At 47.3% G+C, this 22394-nt stretch overlaps 1 protein-coding gene across 1 annotated transcript in view; it reads right to left on the reverse strand.

Moving 5' to 3' along the window:
* The window catches only part of LOC8031263 (tudor domain-containing protein 7A), a 142138-nt gene that overhangs the window by 24838 nt on the left and 94906 nt on the right, over window positions 1-22394 (reverse strand). Inside the window, exons 18-20 of the mRNA XM_040212490.3 lie at window positions 20878-20996; window positions 10383-10472; window positions 8867-9047 (exon numbers count right to left, since the gene is read on the reverse strand). Coding sequence (XP_040068424.1) covers window positions 8867-9047; window positions 10383-10472; window positions 20878-20996 — 390 coding nt within the window. The remainder of the gene's footprint in view (window positions 1-8866; window positions 9048-10382; window positions 10473-20877; window positions 20997-22394) is intronic.

Here is a 22394-nt window from a genome sequence, read left to right on the forward strand (position 1 = left end):
TGCGAGCGTGATGTAAAGCAAAGGCGCAAGCACAATGTGGGCGCAAGGGGGCAGGTAAACTGTGCGGGCCACAGTTTGTGCGGGCAAGAGTGCTGTGTAGGTTGGAAACATTGGCACCGCCTAAACAGCTTTATTTTTCAACCGGGCGGTTCACTCAAGTGCTTGCTGCCCTAGGGAAACGTAAAGTTCTTTCTTTGGCCGAGAAAGCAAACGTTTTGGACGCCATCCTGAAGAAACTGCCGAGATCACGACCACTCGGGAAGTGCTCGACGCAATGGACGTACTGAGGAGGTACACGGCGTCGCATGGGCAGCAGGATGCCGTGCAAGCGCTCTGGGCGCTCGAACGCCGTATGACGCCGCTGCTACTGTCGGACAAGGCGCAAGCGAAACTCACGGACTACTTTGCCCCTTAAATAAATGTCATTTTCGGTGAGTTTTCATATCCGTAAAATGTTTCGGAATTTTTTTTGCATGCTAAAGCCAAATTTCGATTTAGCGAAATTTCAATGTAACGAAGTATATTGCGAATTTTACCGACTTCGTTACATCGAGGTTTAACTGTATTAGGCGTCAAAGCAGCTGGCATGGCTCCGTGGTAGCGCTTAGCAACTGGCCGATCCCCAAATAACTTTGTGCAGGTTTTGTTTTTTAAGCCTTCGTGTTGTCAGACTCCTTTCCGCATCAAGATCATCAAGAGTGGGAGCCCACAACAGCTATCGCCGTAAACTGACCACCAACTTTGCGAGACCACGTTTGGGAGCGCAGTTTCCTTTTGAAATAATCTTAACCGCAAGGTTGAGACTTTGTCAAGCCCAGGCTCTTCCTCTAAGCATGCAGCATGTCTCTGCAGTGTGCACCTTCAGAAGTGTATGCAATGCACTCCCCACCAGGAATAAGGGGAGGCGACATACTGGCTCAGCCAAATGAGAAAATCCCGAGTGAATGTAGAGTTTGGTGGGAATGCCCAAAAGGGTGTCCGCTCATTAGCGCCTTTGGTAATCGCTGAGGCATTCCTTTCACCTCTGGTGGCGTCATGTCGCCTCCAGAAGCTTCCTACAGTTGAACCCCTTGAAAATGAACACTGATATAACAAACTAACCACCAAGTTTGGTTGGTCCTGCTTTATTTAGATGGGAGTTCAAGTTATATTACGAAACCGTGAGATCTGATGTGTTACCGGTATAGCGAAGCAATTCCAGCTCTTCTTGCATCACAAAATACTACGAAGCTTATCGAAAAGTAGAAAAAATACAAAAAGTAATTTCTACACGAAAAATTCCTAAAGTTTAGATCACCCAATATGCAAAAATGTGTGTTTTGAGAGGTAGCGCCACCTATGAACCGAGTGAATGATTGTGCCGCTGCTGGCCTCGAGGCATCAGGAACCAGTGCAGACCATAGCCAAGTGCCAACCACACCACTCGTAGACGAGCTGCAAATGGCGACCGAGTGGAAGGCCATCTCTCCGGAAACAAAAGTGAAGGTTTTGCGGGTGGTGGACAGCGGCCGGAAGAAAAAAAGACATCACTGCAAACTAGGAGCTTGCACCAAGCACGATATCTACCATTCTGAGTGCAAGGAAGATCACAGACTGCTATGCAAACAACGTCAAGATTGACCGATAGAGTCTTAGGCTTTGCCTCGACCCGGACGTGGCTCTGTTCTCATGGTTTAAGGATGTAAGCGTGCGAAATCTGCCAGTGTCTGGTCAGCTTCTTCAAACGAAAGCAATCAGTCTGGTGTGTCTGTTAGGGACTTCCTTGCTAAGCTGAAGGATGCCGGGATGTCTATTCTGCAGTGGGCCGGACACGACTCTGCAGCGCCAGACCCCAAATGCAGCTCATCAGTCAACAACATCTTTAGTGACAATACAACACAGCGCGAGCACGGGTTGGCTTCAGCGCGGTGGCTCCAGCTGAAGAGGCACAGCCCAAAATCACGCATTCCTTCAAATAAATGAAATTATGGATCCAGCTAACGCGGTTTCTCATGTTCCAAGCGATATCCTCATGCTCCCATCTGTTTTTTGAATGCTGCTTAGTGACAGGTAAGGATCTTGTGGTCCGGGATAGCTAATTTTTATATCTCAGTGCTGTGCACATTCCTGCACGAGCTCGATTGCGGGAACATTTGCATCAATTTGCGTGTGCACCTTTATAACGAATATCGCATAAAGCGAACACACTTCCACTCACGACGCTATTTCGTTAAAACAATGTTTGACTGTACCTCCATGCCCCAACAATCAATCAATCAATCAATCAATCAGCATCTATTTCAGATTAAAACACAAACTGAGGGTGGCGAGAAAAGGGAAAGAAAAAATAGTCGTTGACCGATTTCTTTCACGCCGATAATTCCGACTTGTTCGATATTTCGGACCTAAAGAAGAAACCGTGTTTCCGAGGGTAAAGGTGCTAAAAAACAACGGACAAGTAAAAGCAACAAAATCCACAGAGCGTTTCTTTTACTTGTCCGTTGTTTTTGGAGCTTTTACCCTCGGAAATATGGATTAACTACTAGCCCAAGTACATACCCTTCTAGAGAAACCGTGACCTACCCGATAGAAACTGCATATTCACGACCAATGTTTTGGACAACTTCAAGTCCCAAAGTTAGATTTTTCAGACAAAATTGTCGCAAACGATCAGTGGAAAACACCACTGAGAAGCGGCCATTTTGGAGTCTATGTTGGCTGCACATAGATTGGCTTGGTTTGGCAGCGCTACTCGAGTAGTACTGCTAAGCTCTACCGCCAGGTGATGCCCTACAGCGTTTTTTTTTTGTCTAGCTGCACGTCATTATCATCATCACTGTTCTTACCATTTTGCTTTGTTCATTTGCCATTGCAGTCATGGACTCGCGCCTCTCATCTCGACTCGGTGGATCGTCTTTTCAAACTACGCTGGCTTGGACGTCATAGCCCCGTCTGTTCTTCTGCCGTCACGATGTGTCATTAAGAAGCGCAGAAAGTACTCGACCATAACGCTAGAAAAGAAGGCAGCGATTCTCAAGCTAACAGAAAGTTGCCGAACGAAAACAAAGGCGTAACCTGAAACAAGCCGTGCAGGCGTAACCAGAAGCAAAGTATTATTTACGGCTTTTTTAAACACACTGAGATGTAATAAAGGCAAGTATTTATTTTGCCAATTTTTTGGACTGCTCTATTATTCCGACATTATTTCGGTCCCTGCGGAGTCCGCAAAATTGGTCGGCGACTGCAGTGCGAAATTTTGGAAAACCATTCATGTTTGGCACAAACAATGAAAGCCTTTCGAATGCAGTGCAATCTACTAATAATGACACCACATATAACGATACATTTCTAGACTAGAAATCATAAGTCTCTAGTCCAGATGCAATGATAATTGGTTATAACGATTGATTTTTCAGGATTTTTTCAAGATGGTATGTCATTCAAATTGATAAGAGCCCGGGAAACAATCGGACGGCGTAGTTGGGCCCAGAGAAAGTGAAATGAGTTTTGGGTGCAGGTGTAAATTCCTCGCAGTAGGTGAAATGGATGTGGCGGAACGGAGAGGTCCCTGGTTTGATACCTGGAACAGGCAAACTCTTTTGGTTGCGCACTAGTCACCTAGCTGTGTTTGGAGATTTTTGTTTGTCCTTTGTCTCCTTGTCCAGGGATTATTTTCGTCATTCTTGTCCAGCTCGCCGGCACCTTTGCATTCAATTGCATTATTATCATTAAAAACAGACTGTGCAAACAATGAGTCAATAATGTTTTCTTTCTTTCTTTCCATGTTTCGCCCCCCATAAGTTTCCACGAGGTGACGGAAGAAAACCGAGTTTCGCTAGGGGTGGGAGACGTCAGGGAGGCGGGTACCGTCTCGTCAGAGGAGGGTCCAGGAATTCCTGAGGCCGAAAACTGAAGCCCCATATTAACTCGACGCTGATTGGCCGAGTCAGGTGATGACAACGCTGATGGGCTGGTTCAGGTATGACGTCAAGCACGAGGCCAAGCTCGCTTGACATTGAATTCACTAATGATCGCGCCACTGCTCGCCCGCCCGACAGAGGTCGTCGGGAACACATCTGCAGATATGGAGGAAACAGCGCCAGGGTTGCTATCGAGTGTACATGCCACCCGTTAAGCCGGGTTGCTAAACTAACCCATGAAGAGCGCCAAGAACGTCAATCCGAGAGGACTGAAGTTTGACGTGCAACATTCAGCAATTTGCTATGGATTTTTTCTTGACAAACTTCTTTTTGAGTGAGAGAAACTTCCTCCCAACTGAAGAGTGTTGGGTGCCATTATCAAATTTTCAGAACTGAAACTTAATTTATGAGGTTTTGCCATAAAAAATTCCTTCGAGCAGTTAAGAGACCATCATGTGCTCAACTCGGAAGAAAGAACTTGCAAATGGCTAGTTTGCTGGTCACCTCAAATACTACACTAATCCCTCGTTAAATTGAAGCCAACGGGACGGCAGAAAGATTCAATAAAAGCGGTAGTTCGATAAAAATGTGAGCCATGAGAAGAGTAACCTTGAAAGCGCAGAAGAACAGTGTGGAAGGCTTATAACAAATATATATTCAATGAAACAAACCTTGCTGATTATCCAGGCTTTCTGAGACACGAAAAAAGACGGGAGATCAGTTTGCCGGTCGTCTTTAGCAGGCATTAAAAAGGTGTCCTCCAACTGCTTCAAGCACCACATGAGGCTGTCATCGCTGCCGCCACGCTCCACTTTGTTGCAAAGAAGGCAAAGCATGTTTTGCGTTTCTCCAGTCGTGGGTACCTCTCAAGGTACCTCATCCGACAGGCCCTGGACACACAAGCAGAAGGTTCCTGCGGTGCAGTTTCCGAGTCGTTTCAATAATGCCTTGGTCCATGGGTGACAGCACGCAAGTTGTGTTGGATGGCAGAAACTCCGAAGTGATGCCTTGTAGGTTTTTGATTTTCTCAGGGCTGGGACAGCTGTTGACACACAACAGCACCTCGCGCTGCTCCTTCGCGAACTTGCGACCAAAAAGGCGCACATAGTCCTCGAAGGAAGCAGCCGTCACCCACCTCTGCTTGTTTTTGTATATGCAGTCATCTGGGAGCATCACGTTCCGGAGACAGTGAGGCTTCCCAGTTTTCCCTAATAAGAGCAGGGGAAGCTTATGGTCAGCTGTAGCATTCGCTCCAAACAGCACACTGACGCGCTCTTTGCTTTGTTTGCCTCCGGACGAGGAGCCACCCGCAGTCGTAAAAGTGCGCTTGGACAAGATCTTGTAGGAAAAATGTCGAGCCCTCCCACTTCCTTCACATGAAGATGGAGGGCCAGCGAAGGTGTCATCTTTACGACGTCTAGGACGATGCCTAGAGGACAACGTCTAGGACGACCTCAAGGATGACTTCTTGGACAACATCAAGGTTGACTTCTTGGACAACCTCAAGGTTGACTTCTTGGACAACCTCAAGGATGACTTCTTGGACAACCTCAAGGACGACGCCTAGAGGACGACGTCTAAAACTAACTCAAGGACGGCGTCTAGGAAGACCTCTAGGACGCCTAGGACAACCTCAGGGACGACTTCTAGGACGACCTCGAGGACATTAAGGACGACTTCTAGGACAACCTCGAGGACGACATCTAGGACGACCTGAAGGATGACTTCTAGGACGACCTCGAAGACGACCTCAGGGACAACGTCTAGGGCGACCTCAAGGACGACTTCTAGGACGACACCTAGAGAAATTCAGCCATTCCACTCGGTGAAAACCACAGTAGAAAGGTTGGAAAGGTTGTTGCCGTCTTTGAGCGACAACAGCAACAAGACAAATGTCAAGCCGGTTGTCTGGTTGCCGCTGTCGCTCATAGATGGCGGTAGCTGTCTGGAGTTTTGTGACAACATTTGTTTGTCCGCGGACACGAAACTGGGAAAACTAGCCCTTAAGAGCTCTGCTGTAAAACGCGGCCTCGTTGAGGTTCTAGATGTCCTTATCCGTGTACTGCTCCGATATTTCGGCGAGGCAATGCCTTCGCCACGTAACCACGGTGTCCTTGCAGATCGCTCCACTTTCGCCCACTATCGTCTTGGAAATCACACCATGCCACTTCCTAAATCGCTCAAGCCATCTATTGTTGCACTCGAAGTCTAATTTGTTAATTTGCAAGTCCAGCGCCTCAGCTTTGGCAGTCAAGGTGGGACCATGGATGGGGAAGTTGGAGGCCCTAGCATTCTTTAACCATTTGAGAAGTGCAGTTTCGACTTCGGGATACTTCGAATCCCAGACGCACTTTCTCTTCCTTGAGAAAATCTTTTGAAAGCACTTTTGAAACCCTCCCAGCACATTGTGTTTGTTTTTGAGGATGGTTGACAGCGTCAATGCCGGGATGTTGAATTCTTTCGCAATTTCCAACTTGGGTCGACCACCTTTCTCCACTTGTCGGACCAGCTTGAGTTTCTGTTCCAGGGTCGAACACTTCCGTGCAGGTTTTGGCGGTGCCCTCAGCAGTGATGCAGGTTGCACGCAGCTACCGTACATGCGGCAGACAAGCTGTGCTGCCTTCGCAACACAGAACACGATGTCAAAGGCACTGCCTCGATGCGCACGTGATCCGGAAATGCAGCGTCAACAGGCAAATACGTGTTTTCCTGTTGCGAAGTCAACCACAGTATAGCCAAAGCTACAGAAGAGGGGGTGTATCCCGACCTGTTGAAGAATAGGTAAGGAGGAACGGGAGGATCCCAGCCCTTCTCTCTCATTCCTTCTTTCACTCCTTTGAACAGGTGGGCATGCACTCTCTCCCCTGTAGCTCTTGCTGTACTAAACAGTTTTAGTAAGACAGTTTCTTTAAAAGGACACATGCAAAGGAAAAAAATATTTTTTTTTAGACAGCTTAGATGGAAAAAGGATGTCATAAAACAATTTTACAACGAAGAAAAACATTTTTTTAGAGCTATATTTATGGCGCTATACGAATTTGTAGTTGGTGCTCGCGGGAGCCGCTGCTGATCACGTGGTAGGCCCGCGCACCGCCGCGCTGCGTCGCTGCCGTACGCTGAGCGTTGTGCGAACGCCGCTTCAATGCGTTTCTCCACGCCGCCGTCGCCGCCGCCGCACAAGTTCGTCTGCTTCGGGGCGCGCCGCCGTCGTCTGACCGGCGCACAGGTCTATCGCGTCTGCTCGAGCTTTTTCAGGAGTTTCCTTTGGGCTCTAAAAGTTACTTATTCATCTTAGTTTTTTGTTAGACTTCAAACAAAGATGAATAAGTTACTTTTAGAGGCCATAGGAAGCTTCCGAAAGAATGCAAGCACCACATAATAAATAAGGACCAGTCACGTGATAAATACGGACCACTTTTCCGCGGTGCCCGCGGGCGCCAACTACAAATTCGTTTTGCGCCGTAAATATAGCTCTAAAAATTTTTTTTCTTCGTTGTAAAATCGTTTTATTGCGTCTTTTTTCCAATTTAGCCATTTAAAAAAAATTGTTTTTTTCCTTTGCATGTGTCCTTTAATAGATAACTTGGGTTAGTGCTCTTAAAGAGGTGGGCGCCGGCAGGGGATGTGCTTCCCTGACTTGATTCTGACGCGAGCTGGGCCACGGGCACCGTGTGAAGTGTCGGAACTGTCGCTCAACACGCTGCACCATTCCTCTGCGTGCAGAGAAGGTGCAATCTCCGCCTTCTTCGCCCCCATGACTCGACAAGTCGGAATCGAGTAAGAGATATATGGGCGCCGGGCAACGGGCAGGTGTGTCGGGGCTCCAAAGACGTGGGTGCGACAGACACTCCGTAGTCAAGGCAAGTGCTCCACGCTCCTCGCGCGTTTATAGAGGTGAAAGACGAAACACCTTTCGAAGCTACTGGTTTTTTGCCCACCTCTTCGAAGGGTTGCGCTGTCTTACGTACTGTACTTTCGCCAGATCATCCTTTCAATAAGCATGTCCAGCCATCGATACACTTAGAGTAATCCAGTTCAAAATGCATGCATTGCGATAGAGACCGCGTCAAACTTTGAAAAAAGCAATAATTCGTAAAAAACAATTTCATTATAACGAGAGATTTTTCTACTTCGGTAAAAAGCCCAATAAAAAAACTTGCATGCTTGGTCACTCTGTAAAAAACGTTTAAATGTAGTGGCTTTATAGGGTGTGTGAAGCTCTTGTTCAGGCGGTGCCTGGGACAGGGTTTTGTGTGGAAACAGATCACGTCACATCATTGTCTCTTTGTGATGCCGTGTGCACTTCCCTTGAGCACCTTCCAGATTCTTTGCACTGAATTTTCTGGGACACAGAGAAGGGAAGAGCACTTTCCTGCTCTCCCAGTCCTCATTCTAAAAACATTTTTTACATCACCTGTTTCCGCTCATCCTTTCTTGCACTTTCACTTCTCTCCGTACGCTTCCTCAGACCACCTGTTTCTGCTCCTCCCGTTCCTACGTGCTGGGTCAGTAGCTCAGACTGCACTCGGCTTCCACACTGGTCATTGGGGTTTGATCCCTGGCACCGGCCCTTAACCGTTTAGCGGTTAAGGGCTGACCGACCTACATATTTCATGCTTACGCGGCTCCTGAAGTTGGTTGGCTGGTTTCTCTTAAAATCGGTGTCAAAAGATAGATTACTTCCAAACTATTGCGACACCAAAAAGTGTCGTCACACAAGGAAGGGCAGAGCCCTGCCCCTTCTCATGCGAAGGCGCCCCTGGTGTCAATCTTTCGATACCAATTTTAATTAAAAGAAATCGGCAGGATTGTAATGTTTGGTTTTTTAGAATGATTATAGCCTAAAGATTCAGACTATTGCAAAAAGCAGTGCCCCTTTAAGCAAGCTGGGTCGTTCGACTGCTGGTTTAGCGGCTCGTCCAGGACGCCGTGGAGAGAAGGAGCGAATACTGGGGTGGGGTTCCCACCTGCATCTCGGCCATGAGCTGGCTGAGTTGTCCTCCGTTGAGCCAGGGCTGGCAGACAAAGTTGAGGGGGTTGGCGGCCACCATCACGTTCACGTCCAGGTAGTCCCCCACGGGGGGCAGGGCAGGGGCCACCAGCGGGGGCAGCTTTGCCTCTCCCTCATCCTCCTCCTCCTCGGCACGCCTGCAAACCCTGCCCCACTCAGCCCGGACCAATCTAGCCCCTAATGAAGCTGCACTCCACTTTACGTTTCCGATACAGCAGAACCTCAATGATACCTTCTCGGTCTATACTTTTTCAGACGGCCGAGACGTTCGCCGACACCGGTTCCGTCCAACGCACATACCCAACTCGCACCAACATAGCGCCGGACACCGTTGCAGTGGCCTTCCACCGCATACGCTTCGCACCACCCAATTCGTTCTTCTCTGTTAGAATGATTTTGAGCAACTAAGTAAGGGCCCTCACTCACCTCCACAGGTGAGGGTGAGTGAGTTTCTGAACCAAGAAAATTCATGTGAGGACCGTGAGGTTGTGAGGGGTCAGAATGCATGAGGACGGTGAGTATGTGAGGGTGGTGAGGGCCATGAGTGCATGAGGGCCATGAGGGCCGTGAATGCACGAGGGGCATGAGGGCAGTGAGTGTGTGAGGGGCGCGAGGGGGGTGAGTGCGTCAGGGCGTTGAGTGAGAGAGGGCCCTAGGCCAGTGCATGAGGGGCGAGTAATGCATAGGGGTATATGCATTAATTTCCCATTCCCGGTCCTTACGTACGCCATCCGACACAATCTTCCTTTTGCCCCACTTCACTTGGCTTCCTCAATAATGCGACAAGCTTAGAATGCACTCGCGTGCTTCTGTTTCTCCCGTCCCTTTAATATCATTTCATGCGGAGTTCCAAGCTAATAATCGTGCGTGACATTGTGCGCGTCAAGCTTCGCCGCTTTGTATCAGCGTGCGAGGAGCAGCAGCCGATGCGGGGCAGTATTTGAGTTGGCACGATCGGCATCCTCCGATTGAGATTACGGAACAACCCTTAATTTCAAGTAACAGTTCCGAAAGAAAAAACGTCTGAGTAAATGTGGCAGTTCTCCATAGCCAATAAAGTCTACGTGAAATATACCAATAAACTGCCACGCGAGAGTTGCTTTCCGCCTCGTCCATTGGCCAAAGAAGAGGGTGTTACGTGTTCCCAGATAGTCAGTATCTACTGCGGGCCCTCTAAAAAACAAAGTGACCAAGTTCTACTGTACTAACGATAGAAAAGTGACCTTGAACTAAATCTGCTAGATTCAGCTTGGAGGTTTCGAACATGTTCATTATTGCGGACGACTAATACCCACTCTATTTCCCGCATTTAGCGGTCACAGAATGCATCGCAAGCACCTCGCGAAAGCAAACAAACTATGGGAATGCACCACGAGCCCGTCCCAGCTGGCATTTCAAGGCCTCGTGGCATAGAAAGACCGTCTGCCCCTCGGCCACCTTGACGACGTGGCGCCGACGGCAGCAACTCTTACCATTCAACCCCTTCCACCTTCCTCTCCAGCGAAGTCTGCGACGACAGCCTCGCCAAGGGCAGCACCCGCTTCGGAGCTCTGTCCTCCAGCCTGAAACCGGTCGGGGCTGTGCAAACATTCTCCCCAATTCCCAAACAGTGGCAGTGCTTAAACGGTGCTTGGGACAGGGTTTTTCCTGCTTATATTCAACTGCACTGCAAAGGATTACGAATAACAACACCGAGACGAGAAGGACAACACAACACGCAGAAATAGGCATCTGCCATTCGATTCGATGCTCACCTTCACCATGTTAGTTTTTATAATGCTCTAAAATGAAAAATGATGCCTTGGGTATTCTCAGCTCTCTTGCACCGAGCTTCGGCGCTCTGTACCGGCGCTCTGGCGTGAAGCTTCACTGCTTTGCGGCGGCACGCTTGGAGAAACCACGTAGCAACGCCTCAGTAGGGCCTTTCACTCGCTGCCGATCGTCCATTTCGTTTTTCTTGTATTGAACATGACGCATTTACTCGCAAAATGAATGCAGCCCCCACAATGGGCATCAATATTTCGACTTTTTTTTTCCCCTAGCGTAATGATGCACGTCCAATTTTCGGCTCCACTAGTCCCGAACTGCGTCCAACTCAGCTAGTCACCAGGCCAAATTTCTTTCGCCGCGGCCAGGCCACGTCAAGTCAAGCCAAGCATAGCAGTACATGCTCTCATGGCTGCAAATGCGTAGTTGCGGAAGTGATCAACAGTGAAACAGAGCGGCAAGCACACCTAACGCCGCTCTCTTTTAACTGTTGAAACAGAGCGGTGTTCACTGTTGGTGTGGAACACACCTAACGAAGCTGGTGTCGAGGAATTGTCCGGACACGTTTTGCCCACCGGATGCATTGATGTCAACAAACATGCCGTCGCCTGTGGTCCGCTTTCGGACACCGAGTGAAAGGGGTTAGGTCTAAAAACGGTCACACCGCTCTCCATGCCGATTGAGCTTCATAGGTCCTTTGGTAAATGTCACGCCAAAAGCGTCCTAAAAATGTTAGCAATTTATAAAGCATGGTTACTGTGGCGCGCCCATGCCTGGTCATGGGTGCACCTCCGTCAGTAAAGTTGTGCCGCAGTACCATGCCGTGTCATGTTAGCATCTAAAATAACATTTTTGCAAAGTGCGTAAATGCAGAAATTTTACCCTGCGTAATAAATGCACTCTCAAATATGAGTCAATTTTAAAAAAAAAAGTGTGTTCATTACGCGAGTGAATACGGTACTTCATTTTAATTTTAAAGGACGGTGCTGGGAAAATAATGTCCAGCTATATTTAAATAAATAAACTAGTCGTATGTTACATTGTTCTATCCAACTTGTCTTATCGAAGATATTTTGTTTTACTAAATGCCAGCATGCGAAATGTTTCACAACATGTTACACCCAACATTAGCCCTTTTCCCTGAACTGCTGACTTCCGAGGCAGTGCACCCTTGTAAATTTCCTTACGGCGCAATCCACTTATAACAATACCGCGTACGACAATATGTTCCTTATACCAATTAATTTTCTCAGAATCGTCAAAAACTGCATTGGTTCCAAGTTAAAAGAAATTACATATAGTGTCGCAATCATCCTTTTCATATCGGGTACAAGGATGGAAATTTGGTACCTACACAGTGTTTTCTACAAAAATCGGCCAGAAAACTGAATATAAAACAATGAAATTCCGCCAAGCGAACGAAACCTAGGCCCACTGGAACCAACGCGATTGTGTGCTATGCGAGTAGGCACTACGCCATTAGGTGGCGCAAGCTGCCACCCGATACATAGGCTCACCTCTAGAATTGATTCATCCAATGCGAATGAGCTGAGCTAGTTGGTATATCTCGGGTGGAACCAGCTGAGCAAAGGAAGGAAAGGCGGTCGGTTCTCTTTTCTCCCTCCCTCCTTCCTTTGTGCAGCTGGTTCCGCCCGAGATGTTCCTTAGTATCTCTCCTCATCACATAGCAATCCAAATACCATATAGTTTTTAGGCAAACATATTCCAGTGTTCCGTAAAAAAATCTCCTCAATTATTAAATGACTCCTAGTTTCACTCCCTTTTTACGAGTTCAAACCACCATCACCCCATGAAATTTGTTTTTCGTCAAAAATATTTTTAGAGAGGCGCACCGCTAACATTACGGTGAAGAGCCATTAATTTTATTTTAGGAACCTTTGGTATGGCATGGTGAAGTCCACGTCAGCTGATGCCACCCGTCGATTAGGCATAGCGTTTCGGAGTGTAAGGAGCCGCCCTCGGGTGCAAATGGCACAACGGGCCTGCTATGGCTACGCACTGGCGCCACCTCTGATTATTACACCATATTCGCCGTTTCTTCCCTTGCAGCCGGAAAGACGGGCAAGGGGAAGCGGCAGAAAACTCCCTTCTTTCTTTGGACCTAATCGTTTCAGCTATCGTCGCAGGCGGCGTGCTGTGCGGCAAAGAGGCGTTAAGAAGCGACGCCAGGTTGTGGTGCGAATGTTCAACTTCAAAAATCGTTTTCTCGCTTTAAACAAAAATTACTTTGATTAAACTTTCAGAATCAAAAGACAATCTATTGTTCTTCCAAACTTATCATACTTTGTATTTTTATTTGGACCACCTCAGGGTGAAATAAACGGCCGTTTATGAGTCAAAGCATACTTCTTTGCAACTTCAGGATTTTGTTTTACTGAGAGATATTTATTTAACTGAGCGGTTTTAAACATTCTTCACAGATTATACACCTACAAGGCAGCCGGTAAAAAGTTATTATAAGTCCCGGGAGTAAATAGATATTTTTTTAATAAAATAACAAAAACATTAAAACTTTAAAGAAAAATTTTTTTTTTTTTTAAATATTAAAATTAAACAAAACTGCACAAGCCTAACCACAATAAGTCGAAAGTTGTGCAAATTCAAGAAAAAAAAATATTGTTGGATATTTCATAACAAAGCTGATTTTTCACCAATTATTGAGTGATACCTAGATTAAAACCGCGCTCAAGCCATCAAAAATATTTCAGGGCATGACTACAAACATTGCAACAAAAGGCTATAATTTTTTTTTTAAATGAGGGGTGGTCAAGTGCAATGTCTGGGACGTTTTGACATGAAATGACCTATTTGCGTTGTCTGTATTGTATAAATGCCCTTCAGGTGTAAATAAATAAATGAAATATGCCATCTGTCAGCGGTGTCTCCGAGTCAACCTGCACCGCCCGCGTCGCCCGAGAAATGGCGCTGTAGATTGCCCGAAAGGTGTTTTTTTTTGTTTTTTTTTCTCCATCGAGGCAAGTTTATTTGTTGATATTTTCACTGCGTGCATGCACTACTTAGCCATACCTGCGTAGTAAATCTCGGCGCGTCGAGAAAGCCATTTTTGCGGACCACCCAAAGCATCGATCGAAGCGTTAGTGTACATGCCGCACAACGGCCATGAAACGGCACCGTTTATAACACATAATTTCACACGAAAAGCATTTAGCTCAAGCATAAAGAAAAGGCAAGTTATAGGCTATCAGTGATGTGATTGGCCTAAGCCATCTTGGAGCACCTTTTGGAGCAGCCAAAACAGTGTTTTGGAGCAGCGAAAGTGGCTTTTGGAGCAGATATTCTAAGCTAAAAATATTCGTTTTAAGTGGCGGACAAACGAAAGGCACTTCGTGCTGTGTTCTGACAGAACTCGCTGTTTGTGTTTTTACGGCTAAGACATCCCACAAGTGTATTGTAGGCGTTGCCGAGCAATTCCAAAAAGAACGCACGCTACCGTTTTACTGGTTCCCGACGTGCCAGATTTCCATCAAAAGTAAGCAAACGTTAAACAATGGATTGCAAGCGTTCCGCTGGTGCCTCTGTCGTAGTCGTGGTATGCAAAATGCAATTGTCCAGCATGCGACATAAAAAAATAATAAAACAGTCCAGCGGCGCGTGCTTGCCAGGCCGGAAGGCAAGACAAAGCTGAACACACAGAAAAAAAGAAAAAGAACCTGAGCGCATCGATGCAGGACATGCGAGCCAGGGTCAAAAAGTTCTTGGAGCACTTTGTGCAACGACTGAACTCGAGACAAACAACCGCGCTGTGCGGGTTCAGCGTGCAGACATTGCCTTCTTTGTTTTAGCTCACTTCTCTTCACCAACTTTCTTTCACGGCATATTTTTCACGTACCGGGGTTCTCTCGAAGGAAAGCCTACCGAGAAAAACCTAGGTAATCAATATTTCGACAAGCAGTCATTGAGTTAAAGAGGGATTTTTGTATTAGAGTATGATTTAAACAAAGACAGGAATGTCGATGAATAAGTTTAGGAAGCGCCATATCTGCAGCGACGTGGGGACGGCAACACCCGATGTCGCGCGACCACAGTAATTGTGCACAGCGCGAGCGTTTCAGCTCACAAAATAACTCTCGCCGCGCAAAAACGTGGTTTTGTTTCACAGCATGACGACATTGCTGGCACCCGGCACACTAACGTCAGAGCGTCCGCACATGCCCGCGTCTATCGTTGAAAAAATTAGAAAAAAGACGCGAGACGAGATTCCCGAAGCGACGAGGGCGCGAAACGCGAGACGGCGGGAAAAACTATATAACGGGGGACCGGATGGACGATTCACGCAGGGTATCTTTGTGTCAGGAGCCGCTTGCGCCACCTAGCTCACGCATGCCTAATAGACCGATCCCACCAAGCGTACCACGCATGCGTGACGCCGCCATAACTGTAGTTCGTAGGAGGCAGACGCCAGTTCACGAGACAGCTCATGCCGCCTCGTGCTCTGCTCGCGCAGACCTCCAGCAGGGTTATCGCGCATGCAGAAAGACTACAGCTCCCACGATGCACGTCGGCAGCGGTGGCATACTCAAACTAGCTGGTGAGATCGGTCTATTGCGGTTTTCAGTTTAGTTTCGGTTTTGAAAGGCGACCGAAATCGGTCCTTTGGCGCAGGCTTGGCGCAGATTACCCATATTTTGGAAAAATGTAGCAGGATGTAGCAGGGTTAGCCCATAGGCGCAGTTTGGTGCAATTGGCGCAGCAATCACATCACTGGGCTATGTATAAAGCAGGAAAAAAACAGCCAAGTCCGAGGGACTGCATTCTTGCGTGCAACGTGGGATTAAAAGAAACAAACCCGCTTCAAGAACATTTCAGTCCGTCATCAAGGATGGATTACTCGCAATCTCTTCGAGGAATGGCTCGGAAAGTTTGACGGCGCTACCGAAAAGCAGAAGAGGAAAATGATTCTGGACAATGGCAATGCCACATGCACCAAAGCAACATGCATTGAGCCCCCAACACAGTGGCCCCCTTGGGCGCCAGAGTCAACTCGGAGGCCTCGTACGTTGCTCGCCGTGAAGGCTGACTCTACCAAAAGCCAAATGTACCAGGTGAACCAGTGTTCTAGAAAGGAACCAAGAAACAAACTGCGGCTTGCGGGGTGGATAATGTTGTTACAGAGAAACTACCCGAAACGGTGGAGGAAGCATAACGAGCCGTCGAGCAACGACGGTATCGACAGCGGCCTACCTTCGGTGTCTATGCGAGTAGTGCACTCTAAAAGACTGGCGCCAGCGTACGCACCAGATTCGTCCAGCTTCTGCAAGCATGGATCAGTCACTTAAGGCTCAACACAGTTTCATTTCGTGGCTACTTAAAGGCTCTTAAGGGGGGACACCCCCTAGGGGGTCAACTTTTGAACCCTTGTCTTACAATTAATGAAATTTACAGGGTAGGTTGGTGGTCATGCTAGAGGGTGTATAACAAAATTTCAAGTCTGTCGGTTAAATGGGAAGGAAATTAGAGCAGCTTCTATCAGCAACACGCCTACATTGTTTAGTTAATCTATCGTTGGAAAACTATCACAATATTCAAGATTTTTATTTGCTAGATAGGTAGCAGAATGCCTAGAGGGTGCGGCTATGGAACGTTTTTTCTAAAAAGTATATTATTTCTATAAATTGTTTCTTCTGCAAAATTGGTCAATTTTTTGGACTTCTGTGTCTTTGACAAAATGTCAACATTTTTTATAAAAGACATCCGTAAAGTGACAAAAATGTTCCATAGCCGCCCTGCCCTCCTTATTAAATTTCAGTCAGGAAAAGGAAAGAATGAGCCTTCCCTGTTTCGCTCTTATCAAACGATAGATTGACTAAAATGGAATTTATACCAAAAAGTGGAACGGAGAAAAATGCATTCAAAGTGCTCCAAACCCTACCTTTTCTTTAGCTTTGGACAGAAAATAATTTATAAAAAATTAACTATGCAGTGTAAATTAATTAAACTTTTTAGGAGTACTCTCCAGATGTTAATGGATGTAAATATGTCATTTTACAAAATCAACTTTTTTTGCAGAAATTTTTTTTTTCTGGGCAGTGTCCCCCCTTAAGTTAGGCTCATATTTTACAACCGAGCTGCTTATGGCTAAGGTCCTGCAGATTTTTCGTGTGCAGCAACAGAGATGACGTCACAGTTTCGTGACGTCACGAAGCCGTCACGTCACAAAGTTGTGTCACGTGGTGTCAATTTACCTGCTAAATTTAGAGGAGAAATTTCCCTGTCACGTGTGTCTAATTTCCTCTGGCTTTTCGGGGCAGTGATAGACATCAACATGTGCGTGCGTACCTTTCGTCACGATGACCACCGATCAAGAAAATAAATGTGTTCGTACCTTTGACCAAAATTCTGTGTCATGTCTGTGTCGTGTGCTAAACTGCTTCACTGGTCATCCACCGTCACAGACTGGAATGGTTCATGATTTTTGCAGCATCTCTTATGATGCAACTTACGCCGGTAACCTGCACGAGGTAACAATGAGGAAACTTTACAGCGGAGCTGTGATGCGCTAGGATCTAATAAAAAAAATTGTAAAGCCCTCCACTTCACGTAAAGATGGAGGACCAGCGAAGCTGTTATCTTTATGCTGTCTAAGGTGATGTCTAGAGGACGACGTCTAGGACGACCTCAAGGACGACTTCTATGACAACCTCTAGGACGAACTCAAGGACGACCTCAAGGACAACGCCTAGAAGGACCTCAAGGACATTGTCTAGGAGGACCTCAAGGACGACGTCTAGGAGGACCTCAAAGACGATTTCTAGGACGACCTTGAGGACGACGCCTAGAGGACGACCTCTTGGACAACCTCAAGGACAACAATAGGACAACCTCGAGGATGACCTAAAGGACAACGTCAAGGACGACCTCGAGGACAACGCCTAGAGGATGACGCCTAGAACGAACTCTTGGACGACGTCAAGGACGACCTCGAGGAAAATGCTTAGAGATCATAACACGGGGTCAGGACCGCACTATCTAATAATGCCAAGGAAGGCTGACTCACGCTGGCTGCCCCCTCTAATTGTTTTTATTTATTCATACTTGACCCCTCTTTTTGTTTTTATTTGTTCATACTTGCTACGACCAATGGGAAGTTTTGTGTCGACATGTGAGAACGCATATTTTCCCCAACCCTAGCGTATAACAGCCTTGCTATAATATGCATCCGCGGATGTTGACAGAAAATTCCCCATTGATCGTGGCAAGTATGAATAAATAAATATAGAAAAAGGGGGAAACCAGCGTGAGTCAGCCTTTCTTGACATTATTAGATAGTGAGGCCCTGATCCCTTGTTATCTCTAGGCATCGTCCTCAAGGTCGTCCTCGAAGTTGTCCTAGAAGTCGTCATCGAGGTCATCCTAGGCGTCGTCCTTGAGCTCGTTTTAGACGTCATCATAGAAGTCGTCCTTGAGGTCGTCCTAGAAGTCATCCTTGAGGTCGTCCTAGACGTCGTCCTAGAATTTGTTCCCAAGGTCTTCCTAGAAGTCGGCCTTGAGGTCGTCCAGAGGTCATCCTAGGTGTCGTCCTAGACGTCCTCAAGGTCAACCTAGACGTTGTCCTCGAGGCCGCCCTAGACGTCGTCCTATAGGCGTCGTCCTCAAGGTTGCCCTTGTGGTCGTCCTAGAAGCCGTCCTTGAGGTCGTCCTCTAGGTATCGTCCTAGACATCGTAAAAATACAGTCTAAATACAGACCTGGTTGCAAGAGACATGTGGATATAACATACCAATTTGTGAAGTACAGTTGGTTTCCCTTTACGTGCCATTGACTCAACTTCATATCTGCATTCAACATACTCCTTTTACAACAGACCGAAATCTTGGTCAAAATAAAGGTCTGTAATAAAGAGCAGACTGTAACAGCTTCACTGGCCCTCCATCTTTATGTTAAGTGGAAGGGCTCTACAATTTTTTTTAAGGACAGTCTGTTAAAAAGATTAAGTTTCAAGGTTTTGCTAATACAGTAAAACCTCGTCAATTCGGATCTCATAGGACCGGCAAAAATGTCCGAATTATCCGAAAGTCGAAATATCGAAAGGACAAAAAAAGCTGCGCGAAAACGTTTCCCTGTGACATACATTTTGACAAGAAATCTGCTATTACCGCCTGCTTTCTGGACGACACTTGGGCGGAGACAACAACTTTCCTTAGCGCGGTCGAGTGCTCCACCGCACTCGCACTGCCGGAGCTACGCATCCCGTGTGCTGACAATGTAGCACAGCAAGCCCTCTTCTAGTTTCGGGAGCACCACCTTCCAAGGCCGCTTTCTTTTCGCGTTGAACTTCTCGCTCTCGAAAGCCTGTAGGATATCAGCCACAATTTTTATGTACGTGGCCAAAGCGCTTCTCTTGACGTCGCAACTTTCCATCACTTGTAGAGAGACGCCGCCCTCCAAGGCCCTCAGTATTTCTACTTTCGTCGCTAAATTCTTAGCCTAGTACAGCTGCAATGGAAAACGAGTAGCACAACTGACCAGTAATCGGAGCGGCGAAATCGCGACACCCGGCGCTATTTTTCCCGAGTGCCGATAGCGAGAGTGCCAGTCACGTTGCATTTTTCAATGCAGGGGTGGCCGGCGAAAAATTGAGGGGTAGGATAGTTGTTAAAATGGCGGGCTTTAGAATCCCCGCGTTGAGGCATAAAACGTGACTGTCACTCTCGCTATTGGCACACTCGGGAACAATAGCCCCGCGTGTCGCGATTTTGCCATTCCGGTCGTCGGTCACTTGTGCTACCCTTTTTCCGTTGCAGCAATGCTTCTGCCGCTTCCATGCCAGGAGAGTAACGCGCTGAAGCACGGCGATCCTGAGCAAAGCTGGTGCGAAACACGGAGAACCGGAAGAGTGAAGAAGCATGGGAAAACCGGAAAAACCACGTGTGCACTTCGGATGGATAGCGGTCATACCTTTTGGAACAGACGGTAGCTAGCGCCACCTGCCGAATTCGTCCGAATTAACCATAGTGCGCCGCGTTCCCTCCGAATTAATGAGCGTTTGCTGCCATTGACTAATACATACGTTTGACGGGACCGGATCGGCAGTTCAAATTATCCGAATTTCCGAATTAGCGGGGGTTGAATTAACGAGGTTTTACTGTAGTTATAAGTGGATTGCACCGTTGTATTACCATATTTTCTCGATTCTAAGCACCCCCCTCTATTTTCGCGAATCGGGAAAAAAGTTTGCTTGCGAATCTAAGCACCCCCCCATGCAGAGGCAAGCGGGCTCGTGACGCCCACGCGCCTCTCCAGTCCGGCCGTGCTCGCCGTTGCTGCGTTCCTACGCTACACGACAGATGACGGCACAGGGCGTCAAAAACCGGTTGAAAGCAACCCTGTGTGGCTTTCAACCGGTTCAAGGGAAACCAAAGGCCCATGTGACAACATGCAATCAGCATGTTGTCACATGGGCCTGGTATTGGCAGCGCTCGGCAGGTTTCGCTTTCACGGACACTGTCTCTGAAAGCGAAATTCACTGTCTCCATCAATTTTTCTTTTAAATGTTTGCAAAATAAAATGGTATTTCTCACACCCGTCTCGTCGTCATGTCGCAGCGAAAAGAAGGGGAGGGCGGTCATTCTAGATTTTTCGAATCTAAGCACACCCCCTCACCCCCCCCCCCTTCTTATATTTTTTTTCGCTTTTAGTGGGGGGGGGAGGCCGCCGCAAAGCGGGGGAGCCGCAAAACAATGGCCTCCAAGGCTGCGCAACCATCCCGACATGTGGGTGCGAATATTTTGGTAAATACTAATTGCAGTCCCGAGAGTGGAGAGCCATGTTGGATGGGCAGCGAATGCGAAACTAGGCTAACACAAATTTTATTCGCGGAGTATGCAACTCGGGGGCCGGACAGTGCGAGACGAACGACCATTTCCTTTTTGCCAAGGCAGTTGAGACGGGGGTGGCAAATACTCAGTGTTGGCGGTCCCCAGAGAAAGAATGAGCGAGAGCTACGGAAACGCGTGAGTGGACGACACGTCGGTCATTTTGTAGGGGTTAGATCTAGTAAAAGCGTTTGTTTCTCTTTATATGCAACGCCGGTGTTTTCGTACATAATAAAGCTAGGGGAACTAGGCACAGACTTTAGAAGCAAAGCTTTGCCGCTTTTCTGCGCAAACTGGCCAAAATGTACGGGACGGTGGAAAGGAAAAGCCCGTGGCCGGAGGCCCACCTGTCGGCCTGCAGAGAGACGGCCAGGGAGGCGTTGATGGAGACCAGCTCGTTGTGGGGCTCTGTGCGCTTGAAGAATGCCACCAGAGTGGGACGGTCCTCCCGGGCGGGGCTCATCACCTGCACCCAGAGACCCGCTGCACTCTCCGCCTCCCATCCACTTACACTTCATACCTTGGTTATCTTAATGCTACCCTCTAATCCCAAAATTTTGCCCATCCATCTCAAGTTAGCGGGGAAATTGATATCATGTGAACAAATTCAGTTTCCCCGCTAAATTTGGCGGGAAAATTAGTGTCTCACATTACCCAACGTCGGGACCTACAGAAGCTTTCGGTTTAAAATAAACAAATAGAACTATCCCTTCTTGAAGACTCCATTTCATGCATATAAAACTTTAAAGAGCAACTGCAAAAAAAAAAGTTTTTTTTTTTTTTTTTTTTAAACAGCCTGATTGGGACAAGCATGTCACAAAAAAAAACTTCTGCAAAAAAAAAAAACATTTTTTTTTTGCAACATTTATGTTACAGGACGTAATTGAGTCAGAGTCCCAACCTCTATACATTTAAAACTCCCGCTCTTTCGACCCGTGCGGAGAAGTACGCCCCACCCTTCGCTCTTGGATCGACTCGACTGCGGAGTTGAACGACAAACACAGGGTCTCAACTTCTGGTGAGTCTTGTCAAAGACACACCGCGGAGGACGACTGCCAGAACGAACATGGTGCACCTCCCGAACCTTCAGCACGGTTGGACGACACCCGCTGGTAATTAACTCCAGCTGTTCTTCGTTAGGCGGGACAAAGGACTGCGTCGCTGCTATCTTCTCGCCCGCTTCTACGAATTGGCCAGTGGATGGCTCGGGTGTTACCCAACTGCCTCGATTTGTCAAGACTAAAAGAAAAAAGTGCTGCCAACTAATGCCGACGGCCCACGAGTGCGTCAGCTGCCTGCAAGTTCCAGAGCTCGCCCGCAATCAATTGCTGTAATTTTTTTTTTTTTCGCGGTAAAATTGTTTCGTAACATGCTTGTCCCAATTAGGCTGTTTAAAAAACCACATTTTCTTTGCAGTTACCCCTTAAACAATTTTTTTTTCATTCTTACTATTTATTTATTTCATTTCATTAATTTACTATTCTATTATTTTCATCTCATGGCCACGAATTTAAAAAATTCTTTCCAGACCAGCTGCGCTCAGGGGCCATGCACCAAACCAACTTGGAGCTTCGACATAACCGTCTCTGCCAGCACATCACTCGTTTCTGACCCTCGTTCCCGACGCTTGTTTGTGACAACCTTCTCGTATAGAAGAACTGGTAAAACATGCATTAAAAGACAAACTAGCCGATAAAGGCCACAAACCTACGGCAAATTAACTGTCTGCTGGGCTCCAAAGGAACACCAAAGAAAACTCTGCAGGGTTGGTGCCACCTCGAGTTCACCGAGACCCAGTTAAGGGGTATTCACAAGAGGGAGAAATCCCAGGGATTTCTCCCCGGCACGCGCGCATCACGAGACG

Source organism: Ixodes scapularis, unplaced genomic scaffold (genome assembly GCF_016920785.2).
Source record: "Ixodes scapularis isolate PalLabHiFi unplaced genomic scaffold, ASM1692078v2 PGA_scaffold7__128_contigs__length_106722199, whole genome shotgun sequence".
In the NCBI taxonomy this organism is placed as follows: domain Eukaryota; kingdom Metazoa; phylum Arthropoda; class Arachnida; order Ixodida; family Ixodidae; genus Ixodes; species Ixodes scapularis.